Consider the following 22,110-nt stretch of genomic DNA (forward strand, 5'->3'; position numbering starts at 1 on the left):
AAATAAAGATGTTGCGTTAAGAGTTTTTTCAATTATTTTATGCAGTTATGTAGATATGGTCGCAAAGAATATGAAATAAAGGAGAGTCTGTGCAGAATGCTGCGATGTCAGTCACTGGAACCGCTTTTTACAGCGGGTGTGGCTTCTTTACGGCAACGACAAATCTTCGAAATGGCCATAACGTATTTAAGCTTGTACTAGTTTTTTCTGGGGCATCAACAGTAGCAAGGTTGTTATTAACATTCATGAAGCTGCAGAAACAGTGCGGTAAATGATGGAAAAAAGTATGAACAATTTCTGAATTTGTAATTTTGAGTGACAAGAAATTGTAACTCGTTTTAGGAAAGATCTACGTTTTTGTTACAATGTGTATTTCGTGAGATCTCATTTATTGTATTTGTACTTATTTTGAAGTCAGATATCTGCCAATAAAATGGTAACACCATTAAAGTAAAAGTAAATAATGTTTGTAAAGTGAAATTAATTCCAATGAAATTTAAATGGTAGGCAGATATTCATTAATTGAAATTTTAAAATGATGTTTTCAGCGAAAAATACAATTAAACGAAGTATTTTGCGAAGTTAGCAACAATTTTTTTCAATGTATTTTTTGCACAAAACTACTGTTTTAGAATGACATAAGAAACAATCGACTTAAAACTACTAGCACAATAATTAATTCATTTATTAACTTCAATTAGAAGGAAGAGTAGAACGATTCTGAATAAAATCACCTGTATAGAGAAAATCATTACTACAACTTCGGGTAAAAAAAGTCTTCGTTTTGAACAAAACTTTAGGAATGTGATTGCAGGGTTGGAATTGAAAAAATATGTGTCGCAAGGGACTCAAATAATAGATTCGACCTGGTTAGGCATAAGCCCATTTCTCAACTGAATACTGCAATACATTACCTTATTCCCTTGATACGTAAATAACTATTACAAAACGTAACTGCAAACTCGATAAGTTCTCATCTGGTGAAATTATTTTGATAATTTAGTAGTGATTGTGCAGAAGTTTAGTGTGGTGTGAACACTGTGCACAAAGGTGCACAAAATTTTAAATGTCAGTAAAACACAAATTACTCGAAAAATGCAAAAGTTTGAAATGCGTTTTTTTACACTATTTGAAATTGTAGTTCACGTTTATCTAAATCCAGATATTTTTACCAGCATCAATTAAACAGGTACTAAACATATGAGTATTTACATTTACATTTATTTTATTTACGCTAATAAATACCTACGCATTACCCCTATGATTATTTTCAGTCCAAAAATTATTGAAAATTTCTAAAGCTATTAATAGGTAGGTACAATTTGAAATGGAATAGTTAGTAACGTTTTCAACTAAAAAAAGGACCAAAAAATTTCGGGCACTTTAAACATTTCGTCGTCATAAACGTGTAAAATACAACAGTGGAAAAATAATGAGTTAATCTAATTTTAGGTATTTTGTAATTTTTCGTGACAATTTATTATAAAAAAATTGCCGTTTAATTTCTGATTGTTTTCGTCCATTTTGTTTCAGTGTAGTATAGAAAAGGTGTTTGGCGTTTTTAGACTAATCACTGAAAAGTTCAAACTCAACCAAGTATACAGGATGTCTCAAAATTGGCGAATTCCGAAATGAGTTTTCTTTAAATGCAAGCTTTTAAGCTAAATCTTTAGATTTAGCGTTTATTGCTATTTGTGGTGTAGATTATTGTGGAGAATAGTAATATTAAACATTTTTTTAGTAAAAAATCTTGAGATATTGGTAATTTCTGTCTGATTATTTAAAAAGATTTTTTTACTCCAAAATAAAGCTAATTTTTCGAGAAATTATTTTACATTACCTACTATTTTTCACAATCACCTATACCATAAGTAGCAATAAACACTGAATTTTTTTGGCTACATTGGCTACAAGCCCCGAATCTTTATTTTATTTCTACATTTGGACTAGAAGTGATACTCTACAACGCTTTGAACTCGGAATTCGCCAATTTTGAGACACGATGTATAGTTTAAAATGAAGTTGAATAACTTAACATCTTTAAATGGAACACCCTACCTTTATTTCCGCATCTAAAGGACTTTTAAATTGTTTCTCTAAAAACATTAACCGTTAAGTGACTTCTAATTACGCAAAGATATTTAACTTTAAACATAAAAGAAAAAATAACTATTGTTTCAGTAGATAAAAAGTAAAATTTTCAGGTAATAATAACTTTAATGTTTCGCTTAGGACATTATGCGACATTTATTACAGTATAAATTACAAAAAATAAGGTGTTCCATTTAACTTTTTCAAATTCTTTTAGATTTAACAAATTTCCTAAATTTTTACATTCCTAATCGCAATGTGTTAAATAATTGGTACAGGTTTAAGGTTGAACTTTCTCCTTTAAAGTGGTGAAAGACTTACTTTTGTCGTCTTCTTAATTTGTGGGTCATAAATTTAAATTTAAAAAATAAATTAAAAAAGTGTTTTCGTCAAAAAATATATTTCAAAAATTAAAACAAACCAACCAATTAGATCAAAATTATCAGTTTTAAAAGCTACATCGAAAAATGCAATAAAATGTAGGGTGTTCCATTAAAAAACATGTTTGCGTTTGTAGCTCATTTCTGAGAGACCTGTATGCATTTAAAAATTATTTTAGATGATGCAGGTTGTTGCCTTTGTAAAAAAATATTTATTTTTCATTTATTTAAAATCAATAATGGAATTTTCCAACACGCTGAGACATCTGTATGTAACTAATAATATGTAACATTTTCTGTATGTCCGTTATAAGTTGGGCCAATTTTTCTATGTAAGAACTTGTAACAAAAAAAAATTGTGTTGTTGTGGCAAATAACTTATCAGTTATCGCATCACACTCATATTATTTCACGAAAATGTTTAGGTTGGCAAGAAGCAAATTAGGGACCGTATTTTTTCAGGGGACATTCATGTAAGATTAGTTAGATTACCTTCATTATCATCCATACTCTTGTTTTTGACAAAAATTGGATAAAACAAAAATTTTAAATCAATTTTTTACTTTCAAACTTGAGACATTACCAATCGTCACAAAAATCTCTAAATTGACTAAAATAATAATTTTTTTAAAAACCGACAAAGAGACAAATTATATAAAATAGTACTATAAAAAACTCGTTTCATACGACTTTGAATCACTCATTCTTTCAAAAAACTGAATTCATGCTTCAAGACTGGTATTATAAAACTTGTTTTTAATATACTATTAGGCACCTTTAAAGATTTTTTTTCTTGTAAACAGGAAAAGTAAAGTTATTATTTTTTACCTTAAACAAATTACATTGAAAAAAAAATTTAATGTGCTTATATCTACTAAAAAGTACCAATTATTGCATTGTCACTTATCGTAAATATACCAAAAGTTGAAATGTGGTGTTGTTACGCCTTGTCCAAAATGTTCCATTTAGTAATTAGTTTTTTTCCTTAAAGACTACAAAACTGTTATAAAGCTCAAGGTTTTCGGTCTATAATTTATTTTTGAAAAGATTTTTTTTTAACTTTGTCAAACATTTACCCTTTCTGTTACGTTGTGATTTTTTTTTGTTTTAAATTATTAAACTTTGAAAACTTATTTCTTATAAAAACCGTTAACAAACCAAGATATTTGGTTAGATTCTCATTCGCAAGACTTATTTATTATTAAGACATTTGCCATTTTTTTGTTTAGTCCTTTAAAATTATTATAGAGTGACACAAAATCGTAGGCGTTAATTATTAATAATTGCTGATAAAATATTGCACCTAGTCCCAACAAAACAAGACATTATTAATTACTATTATGATTAGCTACTCGAACTGAATACATACTTTAGTACTTAGTAATTAATAAGTAAATAAAATTAATCAAAACTTACAGAGATTCTGAGTTGCATAATTCAACGTATTCGATGACAATTCTATTATCTCAAAGCTATGTAACCTTTTTGATCTTCACAAAAAAATAGCGTAAATAAATATTTTTCATAACAATCATTGTGTCACGCTTTTGTCTTTGTATGACAAGCTAATTTAAACTTTTAATTGTCGTTCGTTTAATCATTAATTAAAAAAAAGTTCAAGGAAAAATCTCTTCTCTCCTTATTCTTATTATATCATATCTCGCCGAAACGGAGTGGAAAAACTTATCGATTTGTCAAGGTGTTGGAGTGACACTAGTTAACAGTGCTCTTCATTATTTATGGATGCACTTACAAGTATGACGTAACTATAAAATATGATGGCCTTGACACATGCTGTTGCCAAAATCTATTGGACGTTACAGTCCTGATTTTCGCCGCAGATTTTTGGTGTCGATCCAGTAGTTTCATCATTCGTTCACAGCAGACATGTTAAATATGTAATAAATTATGTGTATTTTTTGTATTCCTGGTTCACCACTAAAAATATTTACAAAAACAAAAAATACTCTTCCATTATGGACGCATGCCAAGAATAAAAAATAAACCAACGGTTTCGGATTTGCATCGAATGCAAAAAACCGAACATGTAATAATCATGATAATGGTCCACCCACGAACTGTGTGATGTAACACGACCCAACATTATCTAACACTGGCTGTAAAACCGAAAACGGGGGTAAACAATGATAAGAAAACGTTTGTCGTAAAACTGTTTATTTTCAATAAAAACGTACAAAGTAACAAAGGATCGTACACTTGACAGAAAATTGAAAGCGGGACATTGATTTTCGTCAACTTTCAATTTCTTTCACAACTCGAGTCGAAGCGGAGCACATCTAGTGGCAAGCGCAATGATACTTGTGGTAAGTGAAACGAAAAGAAGGCAAAATTAAAAGAGACGAGTGCACGTAGTGGGCTGTCGTACCAGATAGTGCATTTACAGAATTCTTTAGAACGGTGCAGTGTAAACGCGCATCTGGCACGGAGCCCACCACGTTCCGGAAGTCCGGAGATGAAGCCCGGAAGCAGACCGGAAGAAATGGACTGCGAACGTGCCCGAATCAGCCAACATCCATTGAAAGCACCTAAAACTAACACGACCATCAGCACCCAGCATGCGATCAGGGATCAGCCACAACGAAAATAGTCGGCTAAAATAGCTTACCGAAAATTTTCGCAAAGCAAAGAGCGTATCTCACGCGGTGCTGCTGAGGCACACGTTCACAGAGGACGATGAGCAAGCAAGTGGCACAAGCAGACACGAGGGAACAGCTGAGAGGAACCGTTCCAACAATACAGCTCATCTGGGTATAGCCCCAAAAATAACATACACCTTTCCTCGTGCATTATGCAAGCTTGGCAATGCCAAAAGCAAGTAGCGCTGCATCCGCCACTTCGGCTAAGACCAAGTGGACGCATACAGCCATGGTCATATTATAATTAGCGCAAATATTTGGATCATGGGATCACCGGGACGAGAGAAGTTCAGCGTGGAGCGACGAAGGTCAAAAAATCACGGTTCCTGCTCACCTGTTCACTCACTACCAGCAGCAGCCACCAAAACTTTGCGCATGCAATTTAACATCACACAAGAAGCGAAACAGCCTTACAATTTGGTTCTGGAGATTCAGAAAAAAAAGTGTGCAAGTTTCGGGAAATATAGTGCAAATTAAAAGTGGAGTACAGACACAAATTAAATTAGTTGCCATTATATAAGATAGTACACACGCAAGCGCAACAGACGCCGCAAAAGCAGGAATTAGAATAAATCTAACCACATTTAATGCGTTTGCCACTAGATGACACCTCGAGTTGGAAAATTTTTCAATAGAAAAGCGAGGACGACCTTTCTCAAGTCCAAGTGCAGGAGAAAGTACAAAATCCTTGGAGTTTCAAGAAAATTATCCTTTAAATTTTGAGATATCCTTTCGAAGGATCATTATTGTTTCAGTAAACTTTATGTAAACATTTTGTTACGAACATTTGGAAAAATTGAAATTATGTTACTTTTCTTGCTTTTGTTAATGAAGCCTTACCTACAGAGCTGGATTCAAAGTGAGGTAAGTAATAACTTAATTATTCGCATTAGGCGATCAGTAGAAAAAATGCCAAATTGATGCAGAATAATAGGTACTTACCTATTAATTAAATAATAATAATAAAAAAATAACTTAAAACAAATTTCAAAAATTAGTAATTATTTTTTCAAAACTCTAATGTATACCAAAGCGTAATAAGAAGCATATTTTAAGTTAAAAAGAGACAAATTACTTTATGTAAGTACACCAGACTGAACCAAAAGTTATACACAAAATTCATATCTTTGTTATTGCTCATTTTTCAATTTTTCCTCGAACAGATCGATTTTAATTTAATGCTATATTTTTATTCGGTTTTGAGTTGTGACGTCATTCTTGATTTTTTTATATGACAACCGATATTTTTGTTTACTGTTTTTTATCTTTCTAGTATTAAGAAAAAAATTAATAAGATGAAATTAAAAACTAAAAAAGTAAATTTAATAAAATAAAAAACATTATTCTTCTTTAGAATTTGTTGCTTTATTTTTTATTTATTATACTTACCAGAAAGATAAAAATGTGTACATTGTACTACCTAAATCCATTAGAAATGTCAGTTGTCATTAAAAAAATTATAAATAATGGCATTATTCAAAAACGAATACGTCAGAAATGTTAATATGGTGTCAAAATGATACATTTAAAAAATTAAATCGACCTGTTCCAGGACTTTTTATAAAATGACCCATAACAAAAATATAAATTTTGTATCTTACTTAACTTTTGGTTCTGTATTATAATACTTGTCATACTAATTCAATAAAAATGCCAGCCAACATCGCATTTTACCAAATTATTTTTTTAAATATTAACTTTGATAAAAATGAAAATAATTAATTAATTGTTGACTATTGATGTCATTGAAAAGGTAAATTTCATTAGTTATTATTTTTTTTAAGTGCATGAATAAATTAGGTATAACAACCAACTTTGAGAGAAAATGCGGTGTTGCTATTTTAACTGAATTTGAATAGATATCATACTACATAATGATGATTAATTACTATTTAAATAAGCAAAAATTATCGTTTTGAACCTGTTCTTGGCGTTTTAGCTTATTTAATAACGTACGAAACCGTTCGAAAAATAGTTCCGGTTTTACATAAAATCTCGCAAAAACCGAGTTGTGTTCAAGCACTCAAACAAAGCAAAATAACATAATTCGGTAATTTTTCGCCTTCTTATTTACGAAATAATTGCATTTCTGGATAAAAAAAGACGCTCGAAAAATGTGAAAATTGTAATTTTTGTAATCGCAAAAATGACAACATTTGCGAAACAATTCGCTGATTTTTAGCCTTGTAATTGACAAACTTTAGCAAAATAATTGCGTTTTGGATGAAAAACGTGTCAACAAATCGCAAAAGTGGAATAATAATTTTGATTTCAAGTTTTCAGCTCGGTTTAGCAAAATTTCGCTTGTCTGTTCCATTTGCGAAGAGAGTGAGTTATTATCCCAAGAACTTGCTTAAAGGCTCGAAAAATGTCAAAAATGGCCTGTTTGGTGAATTTTCCGTTTATTTTTATTACATAATGCTAAACCATAGCGTTTTGGGCTAAAAAAATGTTACTTGCGGCAATTTTTTTAAAGCGAAACAAAGTGGTTAACTGCAACTTAAGCAATGCCATTTTTTGGATTCTTCTTGTGTGAATCCGTTTGATAACGAAACGTGAAATAAAGATTTAAATAATTTACTTCGTTCTGTAATTACTGGGAAAAATGTTTTTGCGGTATTAAGTCATTAATAAAAACATATTACTTATTATTCATTCATCAAGGTTGCAATCGCGTGTCGAAAAATTTGTAAATAAACAATATCAAGTGTAATTTAAGTAGCACACCTGTACATGTTATAAATTCGAGATTATACCCTTTACAAATTGCCGGAAACATTAATGCAGGTAATCGCTTTTTGGCCAGTCAGCAGTTATCACTTGCCTAATACTCCAAAAAAGTGCTTTGATTAAAGAATTTGGCACGTGAAAGACATTATGTCACTCAGTATTAAAATATTCTCTGCTCTGATATAAATTCAAGCATTGACGAAAATTAAAATAAGAAAGGTCAAACTATTCATTCAATTGCTATTCTTGTCTGGTAGAAATAACCCGAGTCGAATTTTATTTCTCGCATAATTGTGAGAATCATAATTAATTTCTCTTTCTATCTAACGTATAAATATCCTTATTTCATTCATCGTTCTGATTTAATCATCTTGCAAGAAAATAGGTTTCTTGAATAATCATGCCGCTTTTCACATAAATAAATACTAATTGTGACAAATCATTAGCAGAAACGTACAACCCATACGACCACACTTTTTTGCTACAAATCTGTTCAAGCAAACATGAGTTCCATCTCTGTTTCATAAATTTAATTCCAGTAGAATAACAACTCAAAAGAATTTTATCTCACTAAAATGGAATCCTTCAGATCCTCTCTGTAGTGCCTTCAGCGAAAAATACAGAAAGAAACACAGACAGTAATTACTGTAAGCCACTTGTTGTACGTTGAAAGCGTCTCCATATCTATAAAAGAATCGTGCCAAGTCATACGCTATGGTGGTGGCAACCCCATAAGCATTATTCTCCATAAGCGAAACACTTATTAATGGAATTAAACTCAAATCGTTAAAAAATTCGTCCACCTCTAAAACCACTTGTCCACGATTCAAGTAATAGAGGAACGGGAAAACTGGCAATCCGGTCCATAGTAAAGAAGACTCAATGTTGTATTCACTACTGATCCATACAGAAGTCGTGATCAAAGGCAATACGAACAATGACTGGAAATACATCGCGTATTTGTAAATTTTCTCCATGGTTTTGTTTCCAATGCTGTTCCATCTCTCTATTCCAATAATTGACACAACCGCTACGGTTGCATATGCCATATGGGGACAATGAAATGGTATTTTTCGAATTTCACACCAACAACAAATTGCAGTTCCTGCCAGAAGTGCGTACGATTCAACGTAGCTCATGTTGACCAAAATTTGTTCGAATTTTTGATGTTGAACAAAGTGACAAAAAATGTCAAAAATCATAACCTACGTCCATTGTTCAGTCTGGGATACCTTTACAGCTACACTACGGACGACTATAACTTAGGAGACGAAACGAGATACAAAATCGCAGGATTTTCTGAACCCAAAGAAACACTACGGCAGAGTAAAAATGAGGGCGCTTGGGGCGTTACAGCGTCCCGGCGCCAAATCGTTTTAAATTAATTATCTAATTCACTAATTAGTAGGGAAAAAATGCAGAAATGTTACTCTTAACAGACTGAGAAAAACTGACGACTAAAATTTCCATGAGAAACATAAAAAAATATATTTAAAATTTGCGCATCGTCCCGTATTTTTCAAAACGCTGCGAATACGATAAAAGATATAAGAAATATGTTAGGAAAAAAATGTATCAAATTAAATTTCCTATAAAAAAGCGTGCGAGACGATATCTCTATGGTCAACCAGTTTAGGTCCCAAAGACGCTGAAGCGACAAAATCGTTTCATTTTACCGGTGAACAAATAACAGAAAGTTAATTTATACCTAAACTGTAGAAGATAGAAATATGGTCGCAAACTTTTTTATAGGAAATTTAATTCTCTTCAACTTTGTTCCTTATTGTATCTTTAACAGTATTTCTAGCGTTTTGATAAATATACGATGATGCGCAAAAAATTGTGGCTTAAAATTATCAATTTGCGTTCCTCCTGATATTTTGTAAACGCAGCAAATACGCTTGAAGATATAAAAATAGTGTAAAGAACAAAGATATAGAGAATTTAATTTTCTACAAAAAAGTCAGCGACATCTTATTTCTATCTTCGACTATTTAGCCATAAATTTTAACTTTTCAATACTTGATCAACAGTAAAATGAAGCAAATACATCGCTTGAGCGTCTTCAAACGAGCTTGGAGCCTAATGGTTGAAGGATAGGCATATGGCCTCTGACTTTTTTTGTAAGAAATTTAATTCTCTACAACTTTCTTCCATTTTTCTTGCATCTTCCCGGTATTCGCAGCGTTTTGAAAAATATAGGACAAATTGATAAAGGTTTGAAATTTTAAAAAAATATAGTTTACGATAAAATATTTGCATTATTTATCTCTTACTAATTACTATTATTATTATTATTATATTATACTTTATCTGCGTGTATTTTTTTGTTTGCCTTACCCTAACCGTTAAACTAATGCAGCCATGTTTTTAATTTATTGCTCTGAAAAACTTAGACGGTAATGGAAAACTGCGCTCTCTGCGACATTAACGAAATATCGAGGACAGGAACGGTTTTTTGTATGTCGTTTAGTATCCTAACCTTTACGTAGATATCTGTAAACTACACTTAACACAAAATAACTCATTCAAATGTCAAATAAAAAGCTTACAAATGCTGCTTCGTACAACGTATTTGTAATATGACGACAATATTTCGTATGGGAATTTGTCATGATCAGACGAGTTAAAAACTCTTATATCATTTTCCCAAAAAGAGCGTACTTTCCTCAGAAAATTTTATTAACCCAACTGTTGAGCACCACTGTGTGGCTTATGGTAGTTTATTAGAAGTTAATTTTTTTATTAAACAAAATGAAGATGGTGCCGCATAGGCGTTTTGAGAAATTTTCAAAATTGTGGCTAACATGTTCATTTGTGTGGGAAGTTCACATCCCGGTCCTGACAACAAAAATTGTTTTTTTTTCCGTAAAATTTAATAATAAAACAAATTGAAATAGAAGAATAACGAAGTGGACCAAGAAGTTAATTTACCTCTGCGGTTTTGTCAATAATATAAAAATTTATAATTTTTATAATTCTAGTTCAGCGGTTCTCAAAATTTGGGACTTTAATTTCAAAACGATTTTTTGGGAAAACTATGCATTTGTGATTTACATAAATTTTCCTTAATCGATTTGTCTTGTCATTCTCTATTTATCTTTAAATTTTTGCTAAACCATTCCCAAACACACTGTATAATAAACAATTTGTAAGAAGTGAAAGGTAAAACTTTGTAATCTCTAGTGTCTTTAATGATGTTCAATTTGCTGATGATTCCTGTAGCTGAAGCAAGAAAATCCACACTGAATTGATATAACAGCATGTCTATACGTTAATGAAGTCTTCGTGTTAAACTTAAGTGTCCATTTTATATTTAAATTTTGCAAGGTGTTCTCAAATGAGCTCATTTATTTCAACATGTTTCCACCACTTTGGAGAATAATAGTTGTTTGTGAAAATACATTTCGTATTATTGTGAATTTGAAACTCTATTGAAAGTGAAATCTGTTTCTGTAATAAAATTACTAGTAGATAACTAAATCAATTTTATTTATCAAAATAAAACCAAATGTTTGTGATTTAGTAACAGTATCTAGACAGCAGTCGTCATCACTTGTTAATTAATCCTCTGAGTTAATTAAGAATGACAGAATTTATTACAAGTGCTTATTAAATCAAATTTCAGTGTCGTTGTGACAAACTATGAATAATATTTTCTGTTGATTTTAATTGTGAAAGAAGAGAGTTGAGGATTTTTTATCAAAGACATTTGATTTTTAATATGTAACAGATAGTTACATTCAGATGCCGCTTTATTTTAAAAATCAATTATTCATTTATAAAGTAGGAAATTTAATATGACCGAAGAATAATTAAAACAAACAGACCTCATCAGTTTTGCAATGTGTAATGTGACTAATGTGTTACAATTCTCTGAATAACCGAAATAGCACTTTTTATATTAAAAATCATCAAGTCCGTCTATAGAACATTTCAATGGCAATCATCAAATTTTAATTAGAGATTAAATTAACGTTTGACAATGTAAAGCAAAAGATTTTACTCAAATTAGTTCTGAACTCGGTCCTAAATTAAAATTTTAACTCGGTTATGTAAATTAATCCCTAAACGTTTGAACATATTTCTACAATTATCTTTCGGTAGCAGTTGCCGGAATCTTAAAAATCTTAATCAAATTAAAGCTAATTTGGACAACGACTCATTCACAACCATAACACAAACACAATAAATAAGTTATTCTACAAAAAAAGCACATTTTAATTTTGTCGAGATCTGGTCACAATCCATTCGGTTTTTTTCCAACTTAACAGTAAATCTAATTTAATCTCAGATCTAACCTTGAAAATACGTTAGCACAAATGGACCTTTGTGGCAAAACCTGAAATCACTTCCGGTTGTACCGGATACAACAGGACGAAGGACACGTGACGTTCTGATTAGGTCCTATTCTTTGGTGACTGGAAAATCCAAGTCTTGCCTCGTCAAATGTAACAAAATCATTGTTTTCTTCTTCATGCAAGATTTGTCATCGTTTTGTTGCGGTTACGGTTTTACTGCATTAAACTGGACACAATTTGGGTAGGTCAAGGACTTCAAGAGACCCCAGAGATTCTAATCGCTCCACAAAAACCACACAAATATTCTACTACTTGTTTTATCAGCTAATAAAATAAGAATAAATTTGGTTTCTGTGATAGTTGCAGCTACTGACTGTGGCAAATTGTTCTCCTTGAGATTTTGAAGTCGTTAATTTGCAATGCAGGTTTGTTTCTAAATATTCGATTTTCTGACATGTCCTTCAAAGCGGGCATAAAAGTTCCACTAATCGATCTTCGATCGTCTGCGTTTAATTTTAGACTATTTACATAGTTCTGAATGAAGCGAACGGTTAGAATTTCCTGTTCCTTGACGATGTCGTGAAAATTTGGTTAATATTCCATCCAATGCCGATAATAATAACAATAAGAGTCAATTAATGCGAACGTGCTGGCTGGTACGTGCACCCGCACATCAACCATGCAAATCCATTTGGTGTTTGGTTGTCATTGATGGGAAGAAACTGAGATACCACCAGCTGTGTTCACTGGTCGAAATACAGAGTAAACACAGGGTGGTCCCCAGCACCGCCCCACCTTCACCAGATTCGGTCTTCTCTCCTCGGTTATTCGACCATTTCAAGATGTCAATGGAGCCATCCATCATGTCATTTTTTCGCCTCCGTTCAAAAACAACTTTTTACATTCTGATTCATGCCTCCAGTTTGCAATTATTTTAGTATCGAAAACAAAGAACGCTAACTTATGTAAATTTATATAGCACTATAAAATATGTCTTGTAACATGAGTGTTTGATCGGGTTCTGAAAAAAAAAACTAGGAGCGGCATCCTTCACAACAAATTCTATCGATATTTAAAAGTTCACTGGCCAAATTGGTGACTTTTTTTGGGAGTTCGGGCCAAGGACGCGGTATTTGTTTTCATAATCACTCCTGAACGGTCTGGAGGATCAAATACTTTCTCCTCTATCAGTTTTTGCCAGTGCGGTCACGATTTTAGAATGACTGTGTGATAAGAATATAAACATAATTATGATGTAAACAAATTGCGTTTTTAAATCTCTGGGATGTAATAATAAATATCACAGAAAATTTTCAAGCGTTTTGCGAAAGGTGTGATTGAATTGTTCATAGTTTTAATTTAAATGTCCACGTCAAAACGTAATCGAATAAATCTGTTGCATCCGTTTAATAAATGAATCTGCAGACACTCCCAGAATTTTATTGTATACGCGGCTGTTTCTCAAATTAAACACAATTATTGTGCAGATAATAAAACTTTTCATACAAAAATGTACAATAAATTATAAACATGAGGTGAATACTAAAATAAATTTTGTGTTTTGTATCCTTGTCTGTAAATTGAGAAGAGTTAAGGAGGAAGTGCAGCACTTTGATAAAAAATGATAACTTATTTTGTTTATCTACAAAGGTTATATCTTATATCCTTAATTGATCTTTTTTAGTCGTCATACGTCTATTCTTAATTAAAATTAAGATTACAATAGAATGAAGTCGGTCAAGATTACGAGATATGTGTTGTCGCACGCTATACTTGGATCTAAACAAGGTTACAGCTGAAAAACTGAAAGTAACTGATGTAACAATATCTGTTTTATTTATTATAATTTATAATAAATTAAAACCAAAGAAATGAAAAATGCTTTCGCAAATTATTTAGCATGAATACTAACACAAATATTTTTTAAAAGGTAAACAAATGTTTTCAGAAAGCTTTTAAATATTACCGAATGATTCGATTTGTTGTTCTCTCGATTTCAGGTAATCATTGAAAATTAGCTTCATTTTGTCAAATTTGGTCGACCAATTAACAATAAATTATTGTACACATTTTAACTAGATAGGTATTTTTTATTCCGTGAAAATGGTATTAAAATAATACGCCTTTTTAACTTAACAATTACGAGCAATATGCAATATACAAAATACTAAATTTTGTATTTTGCAATTTTTATACGCAAATAAAGACTCAACAAAATGTAACGTTAAAGAGAAAGAATTAAAGTTATACCTGCAGTTTAACAAGCTTATATTCTGTTAAAACAGTGGCATGCAAATATTTTTGTTAAAACTTCACACGCAAATTACTCTTACGATTCAGTTGCTAAAAATATTCTATTAATCCACGCTTACGGAGGGCAATAACTTAGGAGACGAACGAGATACGAAATCACAGGACTTTTCCGGTACAAATTGAAACCCAATTCACTAATTACTTGGAAAAAGTGTTAAAATGTTGAGCTTTGCAGACTGAGAAAAACTGACGACTAAAATTTTCATGAAAAACGTGAGAAGAAAATTATTTAAGATTTTTGCGATTCATCCCGTATTTTTCAAAACGCTGCGAATACGGTTAAAGATACAAGAAAAATATGAGAAAGAAAGATGGAAAAAATTTTCTTTTAGAAAAGTCTGCGAGACCGTATCTCTATCATCAACGGTTTAAGCGTCAAAGACGTTCAAAGGTGCTTAAGCGTTGGATTTCTTTCATTTTACCTTTTACTGGTGGTCAACTAACAAAGTTAATTTATACCAAAATTGTAAAAGATAGAAATACAGTGTCGCGGTTTTTTTTTGTATAAAATTTAATTCTTTACAACTTTCTTCCTAATATTTTTCTTGTACTGTAACTGTATTCGCAAAGTTTTGAAAAATATAGGGCAGAGTGCAAATTAATATAAATTTGAATTTTTTTAAACATAGTTTACAATAAAATTTTTGCATCATTTTTATCTCTTATAATTGAGAATTGAATGCTCTATCTGCCTGTATTTCATTTCTTTGCCTTGTGCTAATTATATACAAAGACAACAATTTTTTAAATTCACTGCTCTGAAAACTTGAAGGTGAAACAACTGCGCTCTCTGGCGTCATTAAAAAACACCATCAAGAACGAGAACGTTTTGTTTGTACGTCGTTTCGCATCCTAAGCTTTAGATATCCGTATCCACGCTCCAAGCACCGTCAGTAAGTTACCAAAAGAAAACTTACTCCTCTAGAAGTTTCTTTTGCGTCTTAAGTAAAAACAATCGTCGAAAGCAAGTAAAGAATGATAAAAATCGTAATAAAGCCTATTATTAAATATATTGCATCCATAAAAATAAATAGCTGTGGCTCACTTATCAGGAAAATCACTACAACATAATGCAGCTCAATATAATATGAGTGGACGTCGTACAATCTCGTATTTCCCTTTTAGTGGTGTAACGACCGATATAAAGGCAGTACAACAGCGCATTAAAATGCAAATTTCAAATAGAGGAAACGCGATAAATCCAATGCGGGTCGTAATTTAATGTTTATACTCACAGTCTGCTCGATGGTTCCACTGCTGCTTCGTCACCCTCGATACGGTAAACTTTTCCTGACATGACATACTCAAAGCTGTCGGCACGCGAACCTTCTGTTTCTAAGCCCTGAGGATTCCAATCGCCACTATCGGGATAACCATCCTCTCGCAGAGTTGTTGCCAAAACCAATCGGAATTTGTCACCTATAAAAAATCCAAGAGTCAAATCAAATAAGAGAATTGAATCCGTCGAAGCGAGAAATATAATATTCAATAAAAATAAAACGCCCCGAGCAAAGGTTTCCTATCGATCATTGTTAAAAGTGACAATAAACAATTTTTATAAAATTCCTTGGTCCGTCCATTTTACTCAATAATCAAGTTCGATTTGTTGACGCCAATCTTCCAACAAATCACAAATAAATTGTCAATATCAACTGAAGTTGAAAAACGTTTTTGAATTTTTCCGACGGCTGTTCAGCCTGAATTTATTTATACCTAACTGCGAGGGAAAACCCTAATGTTCAATTTCATGAACTAAATTACCAGAAGAGAGCTCTGTTAATAATTCCGCTACTCCGGAAAATAACGCTGGCTTGAAATTGAGTTTATTTTGAGGCTGCTCCCGGAAAAACAAGCGGCGAACCTTCTCTCTCTCACACACTAAATATTAATTTTAAATTAAAATGTTTTCAAACAAAGCGAAATCACCTGAAAATCATAAACTGCAGAAGTGAGTCTGCAAGAATGATAATTTAACAAAAGGAAATTCTAAATTTCGGTTCCTTTTGTACAGAAACTAGCAGATTACAATTTAATGCAACAGATAATACGTGGGAAAAATTGGAAACTCAAAACACCACTACAATAATAATAATAATAATGTTTTCTAAATAAGCTTATAAAAGTTATTCTATTTGCATGGTCAATAAATAATAACAGAAGCATTTCCTCACAATTCATCGATTCATACTGGGTGAATTATTTATGGGTTATTTCCAACATGTCGTTATACAGGGTGAGTCAATAGTGGGTTATTTCTGAATTTCTATAAATATGCAACCAATAGTAGCGATTCCAGCTGACCAGATCGGTAATCGTTACAAAAATTAAATTTAATCCAAGTTTACATTGTTCTGGGTAGTGTCAAGTTTGTCTTGACAGTTTTGCTAAGGTTTCATTATAGATTATTATTATTTAAAAGATAAAAAACCAGTGTTGATTCAATTAATGTTTTTAAAAGTCAAATGAAGCTCCAAGTGGTCAGTGCAATTAGTATTTTTGGTTGCATCATAGGACATGTCAGAAGTCACCCACTATTGACTCACCCTGTAGACGCAACAAAAAATACTAATTAGTATTTACACTTATTATATGGATACTGCGTTTGATTTTTAAAACGTCCATTAAAACATTGTTTTTTGATCTTTTAAATAATAAAACCGTTAAGACAAACTAGGCAAAACTAAGAGCAATGTAATTGTGAAATAACTTTTTGGACTATTACCGATCTGGACAGCTGAAATCGGTATTATTCTAGTATTATTAGTTGCATATAAAAAAAAATGATTTCGGCCTATGTAGGACTTTACCACAATGTATGTATGTAGAAAATATGCAAGAAAATACATAACAATATAAGTAAATAACTAAATAACAGTGGAAGATAATGTTAAAAGTAAAAAAATAAATTTATATTTCTTTTTACTTAAAAGTATACAAATATCTATAGATAAGCCAAATCGTCGTAGTTTTAACATAAAGGTATGTTAACATAAAGAGGTTTTAAAGAAAGGTCTTTAAAACCTCTTTGAAATAACAACCTAAACTACAATTAATTGTTCCTTTTACTCACACTCACAAAGTATATTGCGTTAAAATACTGTTAATTAATATTTAAAAAAAAGACAACAAAGTTTAATCAATACGATATTGATTTATGGTTGATAAAAAGTTTTTAAAACTTTTGAACAGTTTGCAGTACCTAACTTTTACTTATTTTTCACCTAAGTCCCTGATAAAGTTGACTAGATTTTTTTTTGCTACAACATGTATTTTTTAGAAATCATTTCAACAAAAAAGCAATCCCTTATTCATACATTTGTGTGTAGCTTCTTGCACTACGTTTACAAACCATGACATTCAGAAGAGTCTCAAGGATAACTCACTCTATAAATACCCAGAGTTGTCACCTTTCGGCTTATTCAAACTGAAAATTGATTTTGTTTTCCTAAATATTAGATAAATAAAATTAATAAATTAACAACTTTCAAAAGTCGGTATATTCGTTAATTGGTTCTAAATATTTAATAAACTAAGTTCTTTGACACTGGAAATAAATGATGTAACAAGATTCTATTCAGTGACGTTTCCTTTATTATTTAATACTCGTATATTTAGAATTAATGTTACATGAGAAAGATGTTATATCGAACGTATTTAATTGTTTACGTGTTTGATAGCATCCTACGCAAAAAAAGTTAAAATAGTGATAGACTATACACTACTCGTTTTAAACAATTACTCATGCATTTTCCAAGAATTAGGATCCACACATTTATTTAGGGTTTAATGAACTAATTTGATGCCCTAATGAGGCATTTTATCCATAACAGTATAAAAACATGAATCCATCAAACAAGGAGTACAAAGACTTGTACTTCAATGTAAACGGTGCTTTATTATTGAATCCTAACTGCATACACACGAGTTATTCTTAGACTTGAGAAAATAAATCAGAAAATTACCTGTAAGTACGTCTTTCAAGACTTCTTTTAAATTAAATGGATCATTAATCTAACGATAATTGCACACTGTATTATTGTTGGTCATCTGTAGGCTTAAAACCTGCAGAAAACCTAACGAGCAAGTTCCACAATTTATGAACTAAACACCTACGTGAACACTTATTATAATGTAGGTAAATACATGAGAATTCCGCATTGTATTAGTAACGGCAATAAAAAGAAAAGCAATTTTCAAAAAACGATCTTATTGATTTCCAATTACAATATTCGATCAACAGTAGAACGAAGCTTTCGTTCAGGAAAATCATCCGCTACGCGTTATTTTATTATCTGCGAAGATTATTGAACATTCTTTGTTTTATCCCAGCAATTTGTCTTGAATAAAATTTACGATCCTGAAACGCGCAAATTAATCCGCGAGAACAGATCTACACTTGAGATAACAAGAGATAAAGAAAATATTTTAGGAGCGGAAACAATGACGTAACAACAACAATAATACCTTAATTATTGTCATAAATGTGTGATCAGTGATCACATTGCATCCAAAATTTCCAATCATGTGATCAAACAACGCAAACACGTCACCTTAACATATTCCCACCGTTCTGTTTAATCCATTGAGCAGGAAAATTACAGAAACAACCACTACTGATCCCGATGTTGCCTAAATGCCACACCACACGATAAACAATGACGCGAACATAACGAAAACATAAACAATCGTGTCAGCTTGATACGCACCGTGCGTATTTTAATCGAACGACCTTGCCAACAAGACTCATTAAAACCGAATCCGTGAAAATTATGAAACTTGTCCTTCGGATTTCGTGAATTCGAACGTATCCGAGAGAAAATCGAACCTCGTTTGTTGTTTGTTGATGTTGGGCAAGTGGTCGAAAAATTCGTCATTGACGTGTTATTACACAACGAGGATTCCCCGAAGACTGGATTATCCAACAGTGTTGCGGTCGACTACATAACCGAGAGCGCTGGTCATGGTACCGGCGACGGAGAAGGCGTCGTCAGCGTCGTCACCGAGGATCGATAGCAACTGCTCCCCATTCATGGAGAGGGAAACCGCGCCACAGGGTCGAGTCCCTATCCTTGATACGTGAGTTCGCCGCGCCCTTGCGCTCTCGATGACGGTCAGCTGATACGACCGACGATCAATAAACCGCCCTTCTACTTCCAACACCATCTCCGTTCGGCCTACGACAACCGAAACTAGGTAGCGCCCCCGCAATCCTGCCTTTGGATCCACTCCAAGTGCAAGCTTCTGGAGACGATCGATGCGTGTGTGGATTTGTATGGTGCTAATGGATACATCCTTACCACACCCAAACACAAAACGCAAACATTTTTGGCAAAGAACCACCACCAGAACTACCCTAATCCAAAGACTGTTATTAAAATAGTTTTGTTAAGAAGTGGACACAGGGAAAGTCCATTAATTTCAATCGTGGACGTTTCCAACTTGTTACGACTGTGTCAAGTTAGACAGTTTCACTAAACGAACTTAAGTATCATAAATTCATTCTGAAATGCTGTAATTGGCAACAAAAATTTGGTCAGTATAAAACTACAAATTTCTGAATTTCTAACACGAGGAACAGATGAGTCTTGATCATGTTTAGGAAAAATAAATCCCAAAAGGAAGGGAAAGTATTTTTTAAAGATTATCAAGTATGTAAGACATTTGTGTTATTTCGAATCATGCAGAATCTATGCTAACATCCATAATAATACTATAATACAGTAACACATCACTGTTCAGAAATGACGGTAATATGAAACAAATCAAGACAAACCCTACACTTGAAACAACTTTGCGAAAAATGCAGAGTAAAAAGATAATTCAAAAAGAGTAAAAAGATAATTCAATGATTTGTCAGAGATAACAATACAAAAGTCGTTTGGACGAAGCGGCACACTGAATTTGAATTTTATAGTCTATTTGATAAACAATCATTTTTGAACACGTTGTATAATAACTTTTTTAAAGAAATGTTTAAAAGACAACTAGAAAAATATGTCCAATGTCTTTTTGAAACAGACTTTCCCCAAGACAAAATTTTGATGACAAAGTCGGTAGCAACTCATATTATGGCCTCAAATTTTGTATGATTTTTGTTTTTGTCACTACACATTTTCCAACTGTAGTTCGATTAATCAACTGTACTTCAGAGTGTCAGTTGTAAATATACCGTGAAAATGTTATATTCAATTGACATTGCCAATAACTCAATGTTGTCAATAGATTTTTTACCTCAAATCGCGCGGTAAAATTTTTTTTTGAAATATAATTCACCAATATAAAATGAGCCGTCTAGATGCAAAACTCACTCTTTGCCAAAAATTGGAAAAATGTCTTGCCCGCGCTTTCGTATTTAGAATTTGAACAGCAATTTCATGATTCTATTGTTTTTTTACAAAATGGAATTTTTAATAGAGTAAAACTACGCACAAAACTCACTCTTCGGTTTGACACTACAGGTGCAAAACTAACCCTTTTCTTTTGGAACCAATTAAAACTGTAGGATGACATCATGTGACTTCTAAAAATTTAGAAAGAAATTTTGTATCAACGTATCCCTCCCTATCTGCTGCTTAATCGCATTCTAGCTATGTGTATGTCAAAGGTGCCCGAAATTGAAGAAGGTGAAAAAATTTCGTTTAAAAAATAGGGTCTAGGATTACCCTTCTTTTTTCAGTTGAAGTTGTGTCAAAATTTAAACTTTTATAAATTTCGGATGCACTTCTGTCCTTTCAACGCGTTCTTACTGAATGATTTGCTGAAGGATACAAAAAAGTATTATGAAGATTGTGTTTAAATTTTTTTTAATTTATTTGAAATTACAGCGACCAAACACTCTTATTTAATTGTTCAGTGAGTATTCAGCATTTTCGTCACTTTCTTGATAAAAACTGGAGACGTCTAAATTTCGTCGGTGGTTTTTTCATGACTTCTGTTTTCAGAAGTACAGAATGTCTTGTTTTATCAAATTTTAATAGTATTTTTACGTTTAACATTTTTTTTAACATATAGGGTGAGTCAATAATGGGTTATTTCTGACATGTCCTAAGATGCAACTATAACCCAGAAATAACCCACTATGAACTCAGCCTGTATGTACATCGAAAATGAAAATTGACAATTTTTATTAAAATTACTACGAATTAATTTGCTAGTGGCGCTAACGTAAAAACTGTTTGACACGTCAATTTAAAAAAAGAACAAACTTTGCATAATATAGACTAACCCAGAAATCTGTCGGCAATACAAAATTTAAATTTAAATTTAAATTTTGAAGAATACCAACGGAGTATGCTTCCTGTAAACAACAATTCAACAAGAAAAACCGAATCCGGTTACAGTATTGCAAATTACTAACAAAAATACTTTCAAATCTGTTCACAACAGATAAAGTCACGACCAGTCTGTATTATGTACTCATAAAAACTCTTTATAGCAATTGTACGACATGAAATTGTGTAAAAAGTAAAAGTAGTGAATGAAAAAAGAAGAAAACGTTAGATGAAAATTAAAAAAATAAATAAACTTAAAGAGAAAATTGCTGGAAACATGGGAATTTTTTCAGTTTAGTGATTTTAGAAAGGACATACTAACACATAGTCTTCAGTATGAAAAAAAAAGTAAACCACAGAAGTTTAA

The 22,110-nt window shown here is 31.9% G+C and overlaps 1 protein-coding gene, 1 long non-coding RNA gene and 2 other non-coding genes across 4 annotated transcripts in view; all 4 read right to left on the reverse strand.

Annotated features, from left to right (window-relative positions):
* Polr2H (RNA polymerase II, I and III subunit H) overlaps positions 1-22,110 on the reverse strand; it is a 53,928-nt gene that overhangs the window by 961 nt on the left and 30,857 nt on the right. Inside the window, exon 3 of the mRNA XM_965040.4 lies at positions 15,708-15,891. Coding sequence (XP_970133.1) covers positions 15,708-15,891 — 184 coding nt within the window. The remainder of the gene's footprint in view (positions 1-15,707; positions 15,892-22,110) is intronic.
* On the reverse strand, positions 4,630-5,456 carry LOC135265720 (uncharacterized). Its single transcript, XR_010333524.1, has 2 exons — positions 5,098-5,456; positions 4,630-5,023 (listed from the first exon to the last, which is right to left on the reverse strand). It is a non-coding gene; the product is annotated as an uncharacterized LOC135265720 (long non-coding RNA).
* On the reverse strand, positions 4,844-4,924 carry Mir277 (microRNA mir-277). Its single transcript, NR_036303.1, has one exon. It is a non-coding gene; the product is annotated as a microRNA mir-277 (primary transcript).
* Positions 12,874-12,950, reverse strand: Mir317 (microRNA mir-317). Its single transcript, NR_036310.1, has one exon. It is a non-coding gene; the product is annotated as a microRNA mir-317 (primary transcript).

The sequence above is a fragment of the Tribolium castaneum genome, chromosome 3, assembly GCF_031307605.1.
Source record: "Tribolium castaneum strain GA2 chromosome 3, icTriCast1.1, whole genome shotgun sequence".
Classification (NCBI taxonomy): domain Eukaryota; kingdom Metazoa; phylum Arthropoda; class Insecta; order Coleoptera; family Tenebrionidae; genus Tribolium; species Tribolium castaneum.